The sequence below is a fragment of the Crassostrea angulata genome, chromosome 6, assembly GCF_025612915.1.
Source record: "Crassostrea angulata isolate pt1a10 chromosome 6, ASM2561291v2, whole genome shotgun sequence".
Lineage (NCBI taxonomy): Eukaryota > Metazoa > Mollusca > Bivalvia > Ostreida > Ostreidae > Magallana > Magallana angulata.
In genome coordinates this window covers 59,829,478-59,850,412 of record NC_069116.1, presented here as the reverse complement: position 1 = coordinate 59,850,412, position 20,935 = coordinate 59,829,478, and the positions used below count along the sequence as shown (strand labels likewise).

The 20,935-nt window shown below is 33.2% G+C and overlaps 1 protein-coding gene across 1 annotated transcript; it reads left to right on the top strand.

Moving 5' to 3' along the window:
- The first annotated feature begins 1,699 nt into the window (after positions 1-1,699).
- Positions 1,700-20,493, top strand: LOC128188032 (SEC14-like protein 2). The gene is made up of 12 exons (XM_052858806.1): positions 1,700-1,894; positions 4,604-4,673; positions 4,785-4,828; positions 6,461-6,614; positions 7,467-7,564; positions 8,200-8,275; positions 9,292-9,372; positions 9,705-9,788; positions 10,690-10,796; positions 11,249-11,394; positions 11,855-12,021; positions 17,360-20,493. Exons 1-12 carry the CDS (start codon positions 1,841-1,843, stop codon positions 17,497-17,499), a joined length of 1,221 nt encoding a protein of 406 aa, XP_052714766.1. The 5' UTR covers positions 1,700-1,840; the 3' UTR covers positions 17,500-20,493.
- Positions 20,494-20,935: the final 442 nt, after the last annotated feature.

Sequence of the window (20,935 nt, the reverse complement as noted above, 5' to 3'; positions counted from 1 at the left end):
TATTTTAACAAGAGCTTGGACTTTGGGTAGTTGTGTCAAACAGCAATGTGACGTAGGCCTGTCTATTTCATTGTTGGCCACTCAGCTATGGCTCTTTGAAATCAACAAGATCTGTCTGGCTTTTGAGCTTAGGCTACGCATTCGGTGTATATTTCACCTTAATCCAGTGTCATTTTTAACTTGTTTTGACGCAAGAAATAGATTGTTACGTCCTACTGAAAGTCCAAGGCCTTCTTAAAATGGTTCTAATACAACATACAAATTTAGTGAAAGCAGGGGGCGAGAGTCGGTGGAATCTGTGATAATTTTAAGGCTTTCACGTTTTCGTTGGAAACACATGCAAATGGTCCACGTATTGCAGTCCTTTTTTAAAGGACAGCAACTTGTTCAACAGCATAATTTACGCGCATGTAACATTTCGTTTTATTATACTTTCATGTTGAATACTGAAATCTGATTGGATTAGATGCAGTTAGTAATCCGTTCTATTACCATCAGCGTTAGCAACACACTTGCCAGCAGCCATAACTTGCCAGCAGCCATTACTTGCCAGCAGCCATAACTTGAATGTAGCCATACATTGCCAGCAGCCATAACTTGAATGTAGCCATAACTTGAATGTAGCCACAACTTGCCAGCAGCCATAACTTGAATGTAGCCACAACTTGCCAGCAGCCATAACTTGAATGTAGCCATAACTTGCCAGCAGCCATAACTTGCCAGCAGCCATAACTTGAATGTAGCCATATAACTTACCAGCAGCCATAACTTGAATGTAGCCATACATTGCCAGCAGCCATAACTTGAATGTAGCCATTACTTGCCAGCAGCCATAACTTGAATGTAGCCATAAATTGCCAGCAGCCATAACTTGAATGAAGCCATAAGTTGTTGTCCGCAAGTTAGACAACTCTTGAAAACGTGCATTGACTATGGTCTATTTCTTTATCTTATCAAAATAAATTACATGTAAAAAATAAGTAAAGAAAAGTTTTTCAAGTATTTCAATTATAAGTTATTCATACATGTATAACAATGAATAAAGGGCATGAAAAATACATTTAAACCTTATTCTGACTTTTGATTGAATGAAGTAAAGGACATAATTAAAAATCAAATCAAATTACTGACCAATAAGGGCCCTTCAAAGACCAACAGGATGATTGTACAACCATGTAAATAAACAATATGCACAATAAATACAAATATACAAGATGGAAAGGGTTTGTATGGTTAAAATGTGACATAAACATGTGTATACATTTGCTACTTTGTACAGTAACGTTTGTAGATAAAAAAAAAAGGGGGGGGGGTTGTCCTCTTCTCGAGTATAGCCGGAAATAAACCTATACTATTTCTAATAGCCCTTAAAAAATCAGATCAAATTAGATCAAACTCCGATCTGTCGCAAATCACTTTAAATTCGTGCATTCAGCTACAATATGTAGTCATCAAATCAAAAGGAGACATGAATATCTCTGATAAATTTAAGTTTTTGAGCATTATAAAATCACTCGATCTTCATGTCTTATATTAAAAAATGTTCATGCTTCAATAAAAGTGATTCATTATAGTAATTATAAATGGTTTGAATTTCTACCGCGCAGGTAAACTGGATTTTCAATCATTCATTCTCTTTGGGGTGATCCATCATAAATCACCATATTTTAGATCGGGATCGAAATTGTCAATATTGTTTACACTTCTCATCCAAACCAGACGACTCACAGTCACAACAACATAGACACTGGTTACACTCGGGGATCGGATTTAGATCACTTATCCATCAATGGAACTTCAAATATCTTAGAAACTTTAAGATGATCAATGACCTTCAGCAATGAGTGGAAGGGTGGGTGATCTAAGCAAAGAGCAAGAGGACTGTCTTCAGAAGGTACCTTTTACAATTCCATGAAGTTTGATACTGATTAAACAGAACGAGATACTTGTTAATGAATCAAATATGTTTTAATCATTGTTGTCACAAGTATGTGCAGTTTAAGCATTGAATCAAGGATAGTAAGCAGCTGATAAGAAGTTTTATAATATGCCTACAATGAACATGATGAATGCCAAGTTTTGTTCAAAATTGTTAATAAGAGAGAGAGAAAGGGATTGAGAGAGAGAGAGAATGTTTTTGAACTGAAATATTCAGGTTGACTGGGTGTATAGCTACAATTTCTCTTTCACACATGTACATAATATACAGGCAACTGACCAGTTCTCGACGAGTACGGCCGTTTCTTGCCAGTATACATTGTATTGTCATTTCATCCATATGTAGAACCATTTTAACAAGACCTTAGACATTCAGTATGGCATAGCTATCTATTCCTTGTGTCAAATCAAGTTAAAAATGACGTGGTTTTAAGCAAAATATGCATAGATTGCTTAGTCTTAGCTCAAAAGCCAGACAAATCTTGTTGATTTCAAAGAGCTAGGCTGATTGGCTAGCATTGAAATAGACAGGACAACGTCACATTGCTGTTTGACACAACTACCCAAAGTCAAAGCTCTTGTTAAAATGGTTATAAAATTATATATGAAAAATGACGCAACAATGCAATGGAGAAAAATGATATTCAGTGGAAACTGGTCACATTCGAGTGTTAACCTTAACATTGTATTCACTGCAGATGGAATGTTGACAATGCTACATACATGTAAACAAACTTTAGTACTACATTTTCGCTGACCCATAGCAATTTTGTTGAAAGTGGGGGGGGGGGGGGGGGGGGCACATAACGTATACCCTAAAACATCATGACAAGTGGGGGAAAAAAAGGAAATATGAAAGAAAACATAGACTTTGTAGCCAATCTTTAAATTCTTCATCCCTCAATGAAGGGGGGATGGGAAAGCAGTGACAACATCTATAGTAAAATGTTATTGTTAGTTACTGTTAAATCCAAGGCAGGAATGTGCCTAGAGTTGGTGCTTATATCTGGTTTCCCTGGCTGGTGCTATATGGATGAGAGTCTTTTATTTCCCTCAATGGATGGGACACCAGTCCATCACAGGTTTATCTCCGGCATAATCAGATTTATACATAATTGCAGCAGAGTTGACTGAGACAATGTACATGTCAATAAATTGCCATTTCATAGCTAGCTAGGACACAACACACAACACACAATATCAAGCAGGGATCAAACCAGTGACCTTAAGGTTTAACTCATTGTACAGAACGTTTAAGGTAAGCATCAGGGACAGAAAGTTGAATGTTCCTCTGTATAGTGAATCACAGCGTGTAGGTGTTGGAGAAACTGATTTTTTATTCTGATTACAATGTGAGCCTTGGTCTAGCCTTATACAACTGTTGCCTGTTGACAGAGATCAATGGTGGGATTGTAATCTGTTCAGTTGTTTCCTTGGTACAGGCACAGTAGCATACTGAGCACCAGGCGAAATTGTATAATCAGGATGTTCTAAGGTCGTTTTTTCTTATTTCCATGAATCGTGATGCACTTGTACCATATTCATATTTTATAAAAATTTGTGATATTTAAAAATCTCAATGTCAGCAGCTGCATTTTTCTGATTTGTCATTGCCCTAAAATCTGAGTTATCATAAATCTAGAAAAAGCCATAACTTAAGGTAAATTTATAGGTCTGTATGATGTGTCCAGAGCTGAAAGTTTATAACTGAATATATTAAAAGCAGGGAGATTGATTTGATGCTATGCATAAAAATCAATGATATAATAAGAAAGATTCTATACAGTCACGCCTTTTTGTTTCTGTATAGCTGTTGTGTTCACACGTCATTATCTCACACATTTAAATGCGTAAATCCCATACATATATTTCATTGTGTTAATGAATCATTTTGCATATTGTTGCCTGTAATATGAACCTAGACATTCTAGGCTTTTATTTCAATCATTATTTGTTATAATCATGATATTATTTTTTTTTAATGTTTATGCCCCCTGAGGGCCCTTGATTGGTGAATAAATATATAAATAAAGCTGTATGTAGCAATAAGTTTTAAGCACAATATGATATTGGCAGATTCACATGGTACAATGTACATGTAACTATAGTATCAATACAAATATGAATAACCCTGATATCAGAGATTTACATCACAAGGTAGATAATCAGAGGGTGACATGTCCAAATCTGTGTCATTTCAACCCGCGGTCAGTATCAGACCTAGCTCACACTGAGACTTACAAGCTGAATCAGATACTTGACCGTGTTGTGTGTAAATTTTGACAGTGCATTAATCTCTACTTACCAAACTATTGTGATATATAAATATTTGTGTAAACTAAAAAAAAATCATATGAAGCAAAACATAAGGTTACCGTTAGGAATGCAAAAAATGAAATCATGCCAATGGCAAAGTCATTTTCATTCTCCTAAGTCTTAGATTGTACTTTGTATTATAAACTAATAGGATGGAGCAAATTACACCTCAAGTTTAATGTCTTTGATAAAGAATTAAATTATTTGCCCCTGGTTTTTTGTTACATACATGTTTTACTGCGGTCCATTTATCAAAATTTATTTTCCGGTATTATCGATTTTCTGTTTCTTGATAACAAACAGGCCTCTCGCATTAGTGTATTATTTTTGTTTATTTTTTTTTTTTTAGTTCAAAGAAAGATTAAAAGATGTGCTGAAGCCAGGGCATGACGACTACTACCTGCTGAGATGGTTGAGAGGTAAGTCAGGCATGGAGTACACTCAAAAACTTTCTACAGAAGATATGATTGTGTCAGATGTGCCATTCTAATATTTCTTGAAATATAATTCAAAGCAATGTTTGTTTGCAGCCAGAGACTTCGATCTAAACAAGTCGGAGACCATGCTGAGAAATGTAAGTCACATTAATTTGGATTGATTTAATTTCCATGGAATTAGATAAATTCAAGTTGATGGCTTGAACCACAGCTGAAACAGGCTGGTGCAGAGTTAAAAGATCTTGGTTTCCTTGTTAGATGCCATTTTTTCTTAAATCAATCATCAATTTTTTTTTCTTTTCATTATATCCGTGCATTATATGAAGTGCTAAACATAAATTTTGTTGCTATATTGTGGGACTTTGTAAGAATATCTAAATCCTATAATGTAGATTCCTTTTTTTTATGCGAGTACTTAAGATCGTTTTAAGAAGAGCTTGGACTTTCAGTTGGATGTTACTATCTAGTTTGCTCAACAGAACAAGCTGTCAAACAGTGATGTCCTTTCTACTTATTCGCTAAGAGAAGCTCATTAATATTCATATTCAAAACCAGACGGTTGTTTGCCAAGATGAAGATCTGTTCTGTTGTGTAAAATTGACGCTGTTTCAACATTATATACATCCCTGGATAAAGTCTTGCAAGTGTCACTATGTTCAATGTATTCATATCAATAAGCCAATGACTGGACAGCTCACCATGATTAGAGCCTGAGCCTTCGGCCAATAAGAGTTTGTCACGCACTTCCTTAACTCCAAGCTCTTGTTAAAACATTTCTATTACTTAAGGAGGCCGATTTGGGTTTTTTTGCGGAAAAACTACAACAGCATAACTCTTTATTTTTTAACCATATGTAATTTAAACCAACTCTAGTTTATTTGCGACGGTTCATGAAAATCGATCGTCTGGTTCTTTTTAGGGACCATCTCAAAATAGAAGTGCATTTACTAAAGGAATATATAGGCAACGGTCATTTTCCGCACATCAAAGCAGTTTTTAAAAAATACTACAATAGCTTTTTTTCTCAAATTGTTATATATGATTAGTAATATCATTTCCTACCTTATATGTAAAAACCACAAAATTCTATCGTCTGGTTTTTAGTGGGGGCCATCTCAAAATATTAAAATGCACCAAATTTTGCTATATATTTGGATCATCACGAATGATGATTGGTATAATGGATTCATTCCAAAAATGAGGAAAATGTCCTCGAGGATAGCATCATTCTGTATATAAAATTTCAACAGCGTACAATTTTTACTTATTCTTTTATGTTATTTCTTATAACGTACTCCTACAAAGCTTCATTTTATCATAACGTCATAAAAGTGCAATTGCAATGTTCCCCTACCGCACAACGTAAAAATCGTGTTAAAAATAAAAATTTCCTTTAAAAATCTAGATATTTTTATCTGTATTTTGTTTATTGTGTTCAATTTTATAAGTGATATGGAAAAAAATTCATAAGAAGTATAAATCAACTGTATTACTTTAGAATGGGCAAAAACATGCGCAATGCAAACTAAAGTCGGCCTCCTTAATTCCGTTGTTTTGTACATGTATCAAGTTAGAGAATACAAATAATTGAACAACTATCTTATTCATAATACATGTATTTTGATATCACTAAGTTATTAACTGTCAAAAAAAAGTAGTGAGATTTTTAAATACTTGAGGGATTCTTAATTCTCATGATTTTATGCAGATATTAATTCCTCATGTTTAATTAGAAATCAACAATAAATGAGTTGTCTTTGAATCTGCAGCATTTTTCCTGGAGGAAGAGAGAGAAGTTGGAGAACATAGCTGATTGGGAGTGTCCGGAGGTGATCCAGAAATACTTCACGGGGGGTCTGTTTGGTGTGGATGTTGATGGCTGCCCCGTCTGGATCGATCCGTTTGGACAGATTGATCTGAAAGGTACCAACAGCAGAAATATCTGTTGTGTGAAGACCCAGTGGAATTGTTAGATTTTGTTGTGGCTCAGTTTTTATGGATTTTGTTTTTCAACTGAACTTGTGGGGGGTCAGTGTTCCTGGGTAGCCAAAATTTTCCTTGTTCATGGGGACGTAATTTTCGTTGGTTGTGAAATTTGGATATTTTTGATAAATATTAAACAGATGCTTGCATATTCATTTGTGGGGATGTAGTTCGTGGGTAAGCTGGGCTACCCATGGAAGCTATGAGCATTGGTCCCCCATGAACAATGATGATTCCACAGTTACCAACAGAGCTATATGTAGCTAGGTACTGTGGAGTTGCGGATTTTGTGGTGGCTACATTTTTGTGGATTTCCTTGATACCCATAAATTTAATGTCCCCTGAGGAATTTTACATACTGTATACAGGGTTATTTTTGCCCTTCTACACTTACAAATAGTTTCGCCCCATCTTGAATTTGCCCAGACACATTGTGTTTAAAAAGAGATATTAAGAGGCATTGGAATTTGCCCAGTCTTAAATTCACCCGCTGACAACGAGGGCAAAAGGGGCTGAAATAAAACGGGGGCAAACATTCCCTAGTATATAAAGAATGGTGACAATGGTGAAATGCATTTATGAACATGTGAATCTATGATAACATCCTCATCATTCATTAGATATTGACAAGCCACAAAAATTGGCCCCAATGAAATTTAAATGATTCAATGGTATCTTGTTGGATTGAAAAGTCTGTTGTGATGCAAATTTGAGATACTAGTAGCCCATATATTAACAAATGCATGAGATGAGGGGTATCTGTCTGTATACTTTCTGTTTAATATTTTACAGGCATGTTAAAATCAGCCAAAAAAGCTGATATCATCAAGGCCAAAGTTCAGCTTCTGGAAAAACTCCACAGAGAAACATTCTTAGATCTCAGCAAACAGGTAATCAGTGTCTAGCTATATACCGTGGTTTCTATAACATTCAAGGGTATCAGTTTTCGTGGATTCAACAAAATAACAGTTTCCAGGATTATCGGTAGGTAAATCGAGGCCAATGACCCTATCAATACAAAATGTTAGTAGGAAATTGCATTTCAATGAGCATTTAATTTCATGGATGAGCTTAACAACAAAATCAACAAAAATTCAAGGAAATATTGATGAAATCACAGTAGTGGTTAACTCACCGTATTTAGAAGCACAATATTTAGTCACTTTGACTCAAATTGACATAATTTGACAATGTGGTCCATTTAATTGTTGCTTATTTGTGGTCATTGTGTCGTTAATTAAACTTGAATGATATATACTCCCCTACAATATATTATAATTGTTTTGCAAAACCTTTCAGTAAAACATTCTTCTAAGACATTAATTTTCATCTCTTTGTTAACAATATTCTTTATAACTGGGGTTTTATCTCAGATTTTTTTATAACTAAGCTTCTTTATAGCTGAGATTCTTAAGTTTATATCCATACAAAAAGCTGATTTGATGTGAAAGGTAAGGAATTAGTAATTTCCTTTGACAAGTATTATGACCTGTATAAATTTTTTTTCTGTATTTGTTCTTTGTAGAAAGGTCAGAGAGTAGAATCCCTGATCATCTTGTATGACCTTGCAAAGCTCGGAATGAAACACTTGTACAAGCCAGGTATGGTGTAGATGATTCTAGTATAGATAATACTTGTATTATATAGATTCAGAATCTGAGACTTACGCGTACAAACCAAGTACATGCTGGCATTTTTGTTTTTGGGGTTGATGAGGACATGACATTATTAATCTGTAGTTTATCTGTTCTATATTTCACTCGCTATAAGTATGAGACAGGGCATGGAAATAAAGATATATTGGTAACAGAGGGGGAGATCTCCATCACATTATAACCACTCGATCATGATAGGTAGCTGATGAATTCAGAGCATACTTATTTGTCACAGGAAATGAGACAAAAAATCTCATTAAAGATAAAAGACACATTTGATTAAATGCCAGATCCTCCTAGTGGTGTGATTGCTATGTTGAACAAAAAGCACATGTTTAATGACAACCTTATTGTCATCGGGTAGGAGGAAAAACTAATTAAAGAAATTGTAGAGTAAATATAAGACTAAGCAGATACTGATCTGTCTGTCTGATTTGTCTGTCTGTTTATCTGTCTGATTTGTCTGTCTGTTTATCTGATTTGTCTGTCTGTTTATCTGTCCATCTGATTTGTCTGTCTGTTTGTCTGTCTGATTTGTCTGTCTGTTTATCTGTCTGATTTGTCTGTCTGATTTGTCTGTCTGATTTGTCTGTCTATTCATCTGTCTGATTTTTCTGTCTGTTTATCTGTCTAATTTGTCTGATTTGTCTGTCTGTTTATCTGTCTATCTGATTTGTATGTCTGTTTATCTGTCTGATTTGTCTGTCTGTCTGATTTGTCTGTCTGTCTGATTTGTCTGTCTGTTTATCTCTCTTTATCTGTCTGATTTTTCTGTCTTTCTGTTTATGTGTTTGATTTGTCTGTCTATTTATCTGTCTGATTTGTCTGTCTGTTTATCTGTTTGATCTGTCTGTCTGTCTAATTTGTCTGATTTATCTATCTAATCTGTCTGTTTATCTGTCTGATTTTTCTGTCTGTTTGTCTGTCTAATTTGTTTGTCTGATTTGTCTGTCTGTCTGTAGGTGTGGATGCTTACTGTGAGATGATCACCATGTTTGAGGACCACTACCCGGAGACCTTGAAGTATGCCATCGTTATCAATGGTAAGACAGCAGGAAACAACTCCCTCTTATTGTTTCTCCAAAATTCCAATATTATCCTTCTACTGCACTGCTGATAATAATTAAATCAAGATGAAAGAGCTAGATTGTCTTATACAGATAGATTAACTTTTCTGAGTTTACTTTATGTTATAAAATGTGTGAAATTTCTTTACTTTTCATTATATGGTACATGAGTATTATAATCTGAAAACAATCATATAAAAGCAAGCTTTATTTTCTGAGATAAAGTAAGTACATGTATAAATTGCATGTAGTTTCATTTTTATTGGGTTTTTAACTAACTTGGTATGAAAATATTAATCTTGTTTCAGCTCCTCGGTTTTTCCCCATAGCCTACAACATTGTGAAACCTTTTCTATCAGAAGCCACTGCCAAGAAGACAATCATCTTAGGAAGTAAGGTTCTATTTATTAGCTTAATTAAAAATCAAAATTGAAGTGGTAAACAATGGACCCAGAAAAGCAAAACTGTAATGGTAAGGACAGCTTTATAGAAATACTCAGCTTGGGAATCAGAGGCCTGTTAAACAAGAACAGTAAGAACTTCTCACACCAACCCCATAAATTGAATACATTATTTAAATGACAAAGTGCATCATAAAAACACAAACCTAATTACCTGGCTGTGTTGAAGCTGCACGTCTGTAGCTCCTGGTCTGTAAATTCAGATGGACAACATAGGAGCTACAGTGCCTCCCATAATAAAGAGCTCTAATTTATGGCTACAAAAAATTGCGGTATTCTATGACTCATTGACCTTAAAAAAATCAGAGGCAAGTTAAGTGATGATATCTGTAGTAAAATGTCTGAGGAGGAATATTTTGGAACCAAATATTTGTACAGACTGTTCAGAAATAAAATTAATCAGTCCAAAACTAGCACTATTTTTTTTTTTACTATGGTAGGCACTTTAGCGCCCATATCGTCCATCTAAATTTTATCAAACCTGAAGCTACACACCTGCAGCTAGCTGTGTCAATGAGAGTGACAATATGAAATCTCATAAACAATAGATTTATAGAACTGTCAATCTCCCTGATTTGGGTCCTATTAAAGAAACTTTTCCTAGTTGGTAAAAAAGCTTTTTTTTGTTGAATTTATACATTGATTGCCTTGTTTAATATAATTTCAATTTTAATAATATATTAGGAAGATGCTTTTAATTTGACATTCGATTTAAATGTTATTTTCATTTTTCCACGTAAAATAAAAAAATGCAGTCATATCCCTGTTATATTGAAAATCCTTGTTGCTACCTGTTAACTCATTGTAACCAGTTGTGGTTTTGATTTGTCAGCCAATTACCATGACACTCTGTACCGGTACATCTCCCCGGAGCAGCTCCCTGTCTGCTATGGAGGGAAGCGGACAGATCCCGATGGCAATCCAACCTGCCGGTCTCAGGTATATCTGCTAGAATTCTACCCCTGCATTGAAATTATGGTCATCCTGGAATACAAGTGATAAACATTTTGACCCATAAATGACAATTCTATTCCCCAGATGGAAACCTCATACAATGTATAACAATCATACCAAAAGTTTTTCTGTAGTTGGTGTATATTAAGCCACTGAACAGATAAATGATCAAAACAGTATCATAATTTTAGTTTAGAAATGTTACAGCTCTTGCACATGTATTATAAAAAAAAAGAAGAATTGAGTTACCTCCCTTAATTTGGAATTACAATGTACCAGTAATCACCAATAACTCATTAAATGTCATAGTTTTCTTTTAAAAAACATTTGTGAATTTTTCATTATCTGTACCATGCTGTGATAATGGATTTTTCTCTTCACTGCATCCCCTTCTTCTACCTTTGTACCACCTTAAACTATGCCTTGTATTTGAACAGATAGGCCAGGGTGGGGAAGTTCCTCTCTCCTATTACAAACAACAGATGTTGTCAGTGGACATTGACAATGCAGTGTGTGTCAGTGTGGGGAGGGGCTCCTCTCTACAGGTGGAGTGTGAAGTGACCGTAAAAAACAGTGCAATAAGGTAGAGATACTGACAATATATGTTCGTATTGGAGATGTTTTGTCAATGGATGTTCATGTTTTACATGTACCGGTACCTTAATGTCATTGTGTAGCTCTGTAGAATGGATATTTTTGGGGATATAAACTTAAACTGAAGATTATTGCCTTTTAAGTTCATCCTAGTGAAAGACCAAAAACTAAAAACCGGTACATAAGGAAAAATTGCAAAACGATTTTAAGATCCATACAATCTGTATTATCGTGCTCTCATATGCTGTTGTTTCTTGCTGAGCACAGTGGTGTCAATAAAAAATATTGTTATCTAAGATATCTATATCTCAAATTATTGTTTTTACCAGGCATCAAAAAGAAATGTCATAATAGCAAGTTTACAGGGATGTTTGCAGTGTAAAATATAAATAACAACTGAAAACCAGATAATTTTTAATTTCACATGAAATTGTTCATTTTTTAAAAAGGTGGCAGTTTTCTACTCAGGGATATGACATTGGGTTTGGTGTGTATCGGAGGACAACAGGTGAGAGACAGAAGGCGAGTAAGATGGAGGAGGTAGTTCCCACACACAGAGTGAACTCCCATCTGGTGCCGGAGGACGGCAGTGTCACCTGTACTGAAGCAGGAACTTGTAAGTCCTGTACTTTTATGCATAAGTTCTTAGCTTGTTCTTAAATTGTAATTGGTATACTGTGTCATAGGTTTAAATGTGTAGTGATATAGAAACTTGTAAGTTCTCAACTTCTATACATGTACTGATTAAGAGGTTTATAAAGTTCTAAAAGTGTTCTCAACTTGTACTGAGTTAGGAATTGTAAGTTCTCAATTTGTACTGAGTTAGGAATTGTAAGTTCTCAATTTGTACTGAGTTAAGAAGTTCTCCACTTGCACTTAGATAAAAACTAAGTTCTCAAATTGAAGTAAGATAGGAATTTGTAGGTCCTCAACTTGTACTGAGTTGGAATTGTAAGTTACTGAGTTAAAAACTTGTAAGTTCTCAAATTGAGGTAAGTTAGAAATTTGTAGGTCCTCATTAATTTGTACTGAATTAGGAATTGTAAGTTCTAAACTTGTACAAAGTGAAAAACTAGTAAGTTCTTAAAGACCGGGGTTGACCTAGTTGAATATCCACACGGACGGCAATTAAGCATATAAGGAAGCAGGCCCCTCCTCTAAACTGATAACACGGCAGAGTGAATCTATTAATAGATAGCTGCATACCAGAAGCACGTGCTGATCAGAGAACTACATAATTTCAATGGTCATTTAAAAATGAAACGGTGTGCATAGTTCCTTTCCCTGATTTTCATCTTTAAGTAATAAGCATCTACACATGCATGTACTTCTAAATTGATCACTGCCAATACAAGCATCCCTTCTGTTGTTTTGTTTTTTGTATCTAGAGCTTTGTTAAAACATCTATCATAGTAAGCATCGTTTCTTCACATACATGTAATTATTTAGAAAATACTTTAAACTTTAAAAAAAAACCCCAAGAAATTCACTGGTCAGAATAACTCTTATCAACAACAGTGTGGGTTAGGTGCAAGAGGCTAATGCACAACTAGTCCTGACTCAGTGGGGAATCCCTCCCGCCAAATGTCAATAAATCAGCCTCCAAAACTGCAAATGTGAAAGAGGTTCCAGGGAGGAAAAACTATATTTACCTGATGATTTTGCATGTGGGCCTGAACTTTAATTATCAGAAATGTTTGAAAAAAATATTCACATACAATTTATTAAATCAGATGTTAAGGTTACAAACTGTAGTTCACTGTAGTAGATTACAAGCTCAAGTTTCCTTTTGGTTTACCTCTGCCCTAATAAAATTCCCTCCAAAACATTCTTGTAATCCAAATCATGGCGGAAAAGATCAAACAGGGTGAATTGGAAGGAAGAGAAATTGTTAAGTTTTTCAACTCATATATTGGGATGTAGAAGAATTATCGACTAGTGATCTAAGATAGTGCAAAATGAGACAGATGAAGACTGATGATTTACAGGGGAGTTTGTTGAACGTTAATTCTGCACGATTCTGTCAGAACAGCAATAACTTAGGAATGTCCCCATTGTTTATGCAGACCCATTAGAAGCTGTCCGATATGGTGGAAATCAAATTTTGGAAAGAAATAAGACTTTATTGAAGGGACAAACTTTTGACAATATGGTTTAACAGAGCTGTATTCTAGACCCAAAAAACATCCGTGGGAAAGTTGGAATTTTCACTAGAATAATGATATCAGCACGATCAGTGGCATCAGTGCATAGGATTGCTTTTAAAATTTCTCAACTGATGTGATGACCTATATGTTTATAATTTACAACTGCTAGAACCTGTGACCTGGGAGGCCCCATGCGTAAACAGATATGGGAACTTGATACTATCAGTGTGAAGCTGCAGGACTGACTCTCTATGTTACACAAGTGTGTGTTCTTTCTCTTTGTTTATGATTACCAGTGATGATAGATTAATAAATCAATTAAGAAGGATTACTTAGTGTTATTCAGTTTTGAGGTAAGACAAGCTGTCCCGCCATTTACTGTGCGTCTCTAGCAATAGGCATTTCCGGTAGGAATGTAAACAAAAAGCCGATGTCTCATCTGTCAATCAAATCTGAGGAAATTTGAATTTCTGGATCACTTCAAAATTTTGAATATGAATTTCTAAAGTAGTAATGCATCAATAATAATTATTTTACTATCTAGAGATGCCTTTCAGTTTACTTTAGTTGCATGACAGAATTTAATTTATAGTTTTTGCTGATTAAAGTGTAAATTCAGAAATTTATCCTCTGAAGTGAAAGGTGGCAAGAAAATTGAAATTTCCTCCATTTTCCTCATTGGCTGCTATTTATACCCCAGACCCGGTCTTTAACTTGTACAGGCTCCGATTTCACAAAACAAACTTAAGTTTTTACCTAAGTTTAATCTCAAATCCTGAGAATTTACTCAGCTGAGATTTTTCTCAAATTGCGTTTCACAAAACAAACTTAGTCAATTCTCAGCTGAGTCAAATTTTTTACTTAGCTGAGTCAAGAATTGTCATAGTCACAAGTGGCCCCTTATAACTTTTCTTGTTTTTTAAGTTATTCTCATTAAAAACAATCGTCTGCTTATGTTTTCAACAGAGGAAAATCGGATTAGATTAAGGTGGCTCGACACACCAATGCATTATTTGATGGATCGATGAATAATCGTTTTTGAGAAATGATTATACAAAAATGACACCTATATCGGCCTCTGATTATTTTATAAGAATTTTTTTGTATTTTTTGATAGAAACCGGAAACATCGTTTTAGCCGCGAACAAGATATATAAGAGCTAAAAATTTGTTATCAATTAATGCACAATACAATTATCTATAAATACATATCAAAAACGGCCAGATAAACTTTGAAATATTTTTGTAAAAAAAATATTTATGAAAATAAAAAAGAAGGGTTGTAGATATCTTTTAAATCTATGGATAAAAACTGCAGATAAACTGTTACTCGCATTTAACAATTGCTGTACAATCATATTTCAACAAGAAATTGAAACCAAAAAGTGAAATTAAAGAAAAAATGGAAAATTTTAAAATCGAACCGATCCCGATTGTAATTAAACTGATCCCGAACGAAATCACATAAAGTTAGAATGAATCAGAATTTTGCAAAAATTTCAGGTTGTTTAGCTGTAAAATGGTTTCGTCATTTACTAACTTTATAATTTATATCAATTACTTAGCAAAAAACTGCAGTTTATTTGTAAAATTTCAATTTTAAAATAATTCTGATCGGGATCAGTTTTTTTCCAATCGGGATCGGTTCAAATTTGATAAATAGCAATTTTTTCAAAATTTCGCATTTTCATTTCAATTTCGTTGTAAAATATCATTGTTTAGTAAATAGTTTATGTGACTATATGTTATTTTAAAGATTTTATCCATAGATTAAAAAGATATTAAAGAATTAAAATTTTGATTTTCAGAAAAAAAAATTTAATTAAAAAATTAAACACTTGACAAAACGATCTTTGGCATGAATTTATTTATAATTATATTACACATTAATTGACAACAAGTTTTAAGCTCTAATATATTCTGTTTGTCTGCAAAACAGTTTTTCCTATTTCACTGAAAAAATACAAAAAATTCGTATAAAATAACTGAAAGCCGATATTGATCTCTATTTTGTGGAATCATGTTTCAAAAAAGATTCTCTATCGATCCATAAAATAAAATTTTGGTGTGTCGAGGAACCTTAACAAGAGTCATAAAATGTTCATAAGTCATGAAATGTACACTTTGTTATGCTAAGTATTGATGACATATCTACATGATCTTATATATTATATAACAAACAAAAGACCACATTAAATACATTATGGTTACCTTAAAATCATTAGAAAGTAGAATCACTGCACAGTTATTCCATTTAACACAAACAAATGAATTAGTTCCCTTTGTTTACATTTTTGTCAAGGGAGATAACTCCGCCAAAATTATAATTTTTTAATGAAAAAAATATTTATCAAACCTGCATGAAACATTGCATAATCGCTGATTATTGAGTGGAATAGATCTAAGAAATGAACATTAAAGACAATAAAATACTGAATTAATGATGTTAATGACATATTCATATTTGAGATTTGACTTAAGTCTGCTATGGAGGTAACTTAAGTTTTTTCTCAAATTGAGTAAAAAACACGACTAAGATTTTTTTGTGAAACGCAGATATTTGAGATTTCTCAAATTTGAGAAAAAACTCAAATATTTGAGAAAAAAGTCAGACTTAAGTCTGAGATTTGACTTAAGTTTTTTTTGTGAAATCGGAGCCTGAGTTAGGTACTTGTAAGTCCTTAACTTGAACTGAATGAGAAAAGTGTGAGTTTTCAGCCTGTACTGATACAGGAAAATCTGTAGTTTTCGACTTATATTCAGTCTGATGTAGGAGTGTGAAAGTTCCTAACTTATACTGATATAGGAGTGTGTAATATTTTAACTTATACTGATATAGGAGTGTGTAATATTTTAACTTGTACTGATATAGGAGTGTGTAATATTTTAACTTGTACTGATATAGGAGTGTGTAATATTTTAACTTGTACTGATTAAGGGGTGTGTAATGTTTTAACTTGTACTGGTTAAGGGGTGTGTAATGTTTCAACTTGTACTGATATAGGAGTGTGTAATATTTTAACTTGTACTGATCTAGGAGTGTGTAATATTTTAACTTATACTGATATAGGAGTGTGTAATATTTTAACTTATACTGATCTAGGAGTGTGTAATATTTTAACTTGTACTGGTTAAGGGGTGTGTAATGTTTCAATTTGTAAGCTCTTACAATTAACAAGTTATGGTGTGGAATGTATAGATGTATTTTCCTGACTTGTGCTGGTGAAAGGGTGTGTAGTTTCTCAACTACTTTTAGTTTGTACTAATGTAGAATACGTAAGTAGTAAGTACTCAAATTTAAGTTAAGGTGAAACATGCAACTTATTTTTCTTTTATAGTGATGAAGGAGCATATGTAATCTAGACTTATTCTCAACTTTTAATGATGTTGAAAATGTAAATCTTTACTTCACTTTGTATGTTCGCAACTTGTAGATTAAGCAAAATAAAATAGTGTTATTTCAAACTTGTTAAATAGGAATATTTGTGAAGATTTAGAAATGTGTAGGTTCTCAACTTGTATAAAAAAAAAAGATTGAGAAGATTAAAATGGAATAGGAAAATGTAGGGTCTTAACTTTCAGAGAAGTATTCATGAAAAAGTCCTCATCTTATAGATGATGTTGAATGTGTAAGTTCTTGACTTCTAGTATAGAGGTACTCAACTTAAGTAAAATAAGATTGCTTATTAAGTGCTCAACTTGAATTTAAGAATAGATGTGTACCAGTACATTCTTTTAAAAGACTGATTAATATCTTATTTTGATATATATAGATATCAATGACATAACAGAGGCCTTTAATTGTAGATGTCCTACGGTTTGATAACACTTACAGCTGGACAAAGGCCAAGCGGTTACACTACCTGGTAGAGGTGTTAGAACCGGACACGGAGGACTTCACCAACCCCAACTCCTCCCAAGCCAGCTTTCATATTAAGCCGGAGTAGTTGTTTTATAAGGAGCTGTGATACCAGTCCAAGTCATGTTATATTGATTTATTGATTATTATTTAGTCACGGTGCCGGTTCATGTTTAGTCACCAGAATCATTGAATTTAGACCCCAGTGTTAAGTTTTATTTAAATTCTTATGGAAACTAATTGCTTAAGTCATTTTCTTAGTTAAATGTATCCAGTGTTAATACTATTACATATTGGATATACTTACATGTATGATATTTTGAGATCCTAGATGAGATCTTAGTGTTCTTTGGACCAGTTGCCATTGATTATTTGAAGAAAAAGTTCAGCTATTTTGTCATCAGAATGAATGATTGAGAATACTAAGGTCAAAGTTGAACGAGTGCTGAAGTGTGGGTGTTTACAATGCGTTTCCTTGTAACTGTGGTGAGCGTTTCCTTGTAACTGTGGTGAGCGTTTATTTTGTTAACATTCCTGCTGGTCTACCTTTATCAGTGCAATGTAAGTAAGTACGCCGTTTGAAGTGATCACAAACTTAGTGACCTGTGGATCTCGTGATGAATACAAATGTACATCAATTAATTCTCACAGGAAGAATTGCTGGTTCACTTTGTAAGGATCAAAGCATATAAAGAGTTGTTGTGATTTTTTTTTTAACAATATTTTAAAATACATGGATATATATGATACCCCTGGTACATGTATTACCAACTGTAGTCAAGTGAAGTCCCCTTTCTCTCTTATTTACACATACTTTACACATGCATGAAAACTATTTTGTTTATTGTTATTATATTGAATAACTATTTTATTGTTGAGTGATTTTAAAACTTTTGTTTGTTATATAGATTCTGTTGTGTACACTGCATTGATGGCACATTGCTGTAATTTTCGTCATTTTGTTTGCTCAAACTTACCGGTATAAACTTTGGTCAAAGGAATTTCTGTAATCAGGGTTCTCCCTCATTTTGAATTTTACTGTGCTTCAAATGGCCTGATATTATTATGTAGCTTAAAGTTTACTAAAACAATTAAAAGAAATTGATTATTTATTTTGTAAATATGATTGACAAAAAAATTTTGGGGTACATTTTATACGGTAAGTACTGTGGAGTTAAAAGTCCTACTGTTGTAAAAAAAAAAAAAAAAAAGTTAACTGTATTGTGTATGCACAGTAAAACAGCTCATCGAGATCCCTGATTATATGAGGACTGGATGCATATTGTCGTCAAAGCGATGAAGTATTTATAAAAATATTTTTTGTGCTTGATTGAATTATGTCGTATTTTTATTTGCAAAATATACATGTATTTTTGTCTAAGTCAGGAGAAAGAAACACTGATTTTCAATTTCCAGATTTTATTTAGCCTATTTATACATTTTACTGTAAATACAAAATGTTATGTATCTTAAAGTTGCAAAACTTTAAATCAGGTTATAGTTGCATAAGCCAATGGAAGTTATCCTCTTTGATTGTGCCAAACAAAATCACTAACAAATGCTGTAGACTGGAAGATTAAAGGTGATTGTATATTGTTGACTTTTTTAGTTTTAGCTCACCTGATTCACAATGGTGACCAATAATTATCTGTGTTCATATGTTGTCCTTTGTATGTACTGTGTTAACATTTGAACATATATACTAAAAATCAGTATGGTTTTTAGGTTTTGACTTTATTGATTATGTAAGGAAAACATTTATGATTTACATTATTCTTTTTACAATCTTTCTGGGAATTTGACACTGTAGCTTAAAACTTATTATGTGTTATTAGCCATCCCCTCCTTTTTGCCCCTACCCAAATATTTTTATTTTTCACTTAATTGACCAGTAACATGAGTAGTGCTAATGCACCAGAATGATTTATTACACACGTGTATATGGTGTTTTACTTTTATCATATAAATTGACCGATTAAGTTGGAGTTGCATCTATCCACCAACAAACATTCAACTGAATGGGGTTCATTCATTGAACTTTTTAATATTTTCCTCTTTGATTATTCACGTTTGATAATTATTTACTGCTCATAATGTAAAAATGGATAATTTGTAGACAGAATTTATATATAAAAAAAATGCTATTGTATGAATACCAATCTCTTTCATTTTCTTGATCCTCGTTACTTATTTTCCTTTATGTTTGTTTTGCATTACGTTAATAATGTAAATTCTGCATTTATTAATGCAGTTTATTGGTATGCTGTGAATCCCATATCGGGCTGTATTTTACTCAGGTGAGCGTTAAGGCCCTTTCACCTCTTGTTTTTGGTTCAGTGTCGTAGGATGCCTGGCATTACGATGGATAATTTGTCAATGTATCACAGAGCTGCAGATTTGTAGCATTTAATTGTTACCTGCTTGGAATTAAATTTAAATTGTGAACTTAAATTGTGAAGGAATTGAAGTATTTATAGCAAGTCTTCACCTTTTAACAGGTACGTATGACAATTGATGACAAAACTTTCTGATTATTAAGATAAGATGAAAGTGACTAAAATTAAATCAAGATATATGTTTTGATTTGATAGCGGTCAAATGAAAAATAAATTAATATAGTTCTCAAAGCATAAAGTGATGAATGGGTTGCTGATCTGTTACATGAGTTTTGAATTTATCAAATACTTGATTTATAGAAAATACTATGTAGACATTTCTAACCCAGTGTTCGTTACTGTGATTCTCCATGAATGTTCAATGAGCAATGAATGGTACAATGTAGGTGGGCTTGCTTGTGGTACTTTGTTGTAGATGTGACAACATCACTCCAATCAAGCTTTTTTGTCTGTGTTAACTCTCTAGAAGTGTTCCTGATAAAAAAATAAACTAATTGATGTTATATAATAAACTGAACTTCTATTTCTATGTATTGATTTTCTAGAAGTGATCATTATGTTGTTATCTTTTTTAAAAATAAATAGTTAATATATTTAATGCCTTATAACAAGTCGACACTAAACTAGTTAGTTAAATGAATGTACAATAAATGCAGAAACTCACTAAACATGTTTGTTATTTTCTAAAATAAATTGAAATTAAAATGGCTGTGACCATGGTCTGGCCACATTATATATAGACGAAGAGATCGGTACAAAAACGTGAGAATTAATTTTACAATGTAATTTAATATTTGGATTTTTACTTATTAGATAGTTTAAGGCCAAAGAAATGTGAAGGATTCTAAGACAGATGTAATGGATAATCCTCACATCTGCATTAACTGCACCAAATAAGAGCTACACACCACGAGGCCATATTTTTATATTAGCTGTTTTTGAAGACTTCGTTAGCTCGTCTGGGGTGTTTCATTTAAACAATGAAAAATTCGTTTCAAGTTGATTAATAGTTTTGAAACTTTTCTGTTTTAATTCTTTATATGATGTTTTTCACACAAGGACAATGTTGTAATATACCAGATGATGTGGATAATTAACTACGGCACTTTATCATTTACAGCAATATTT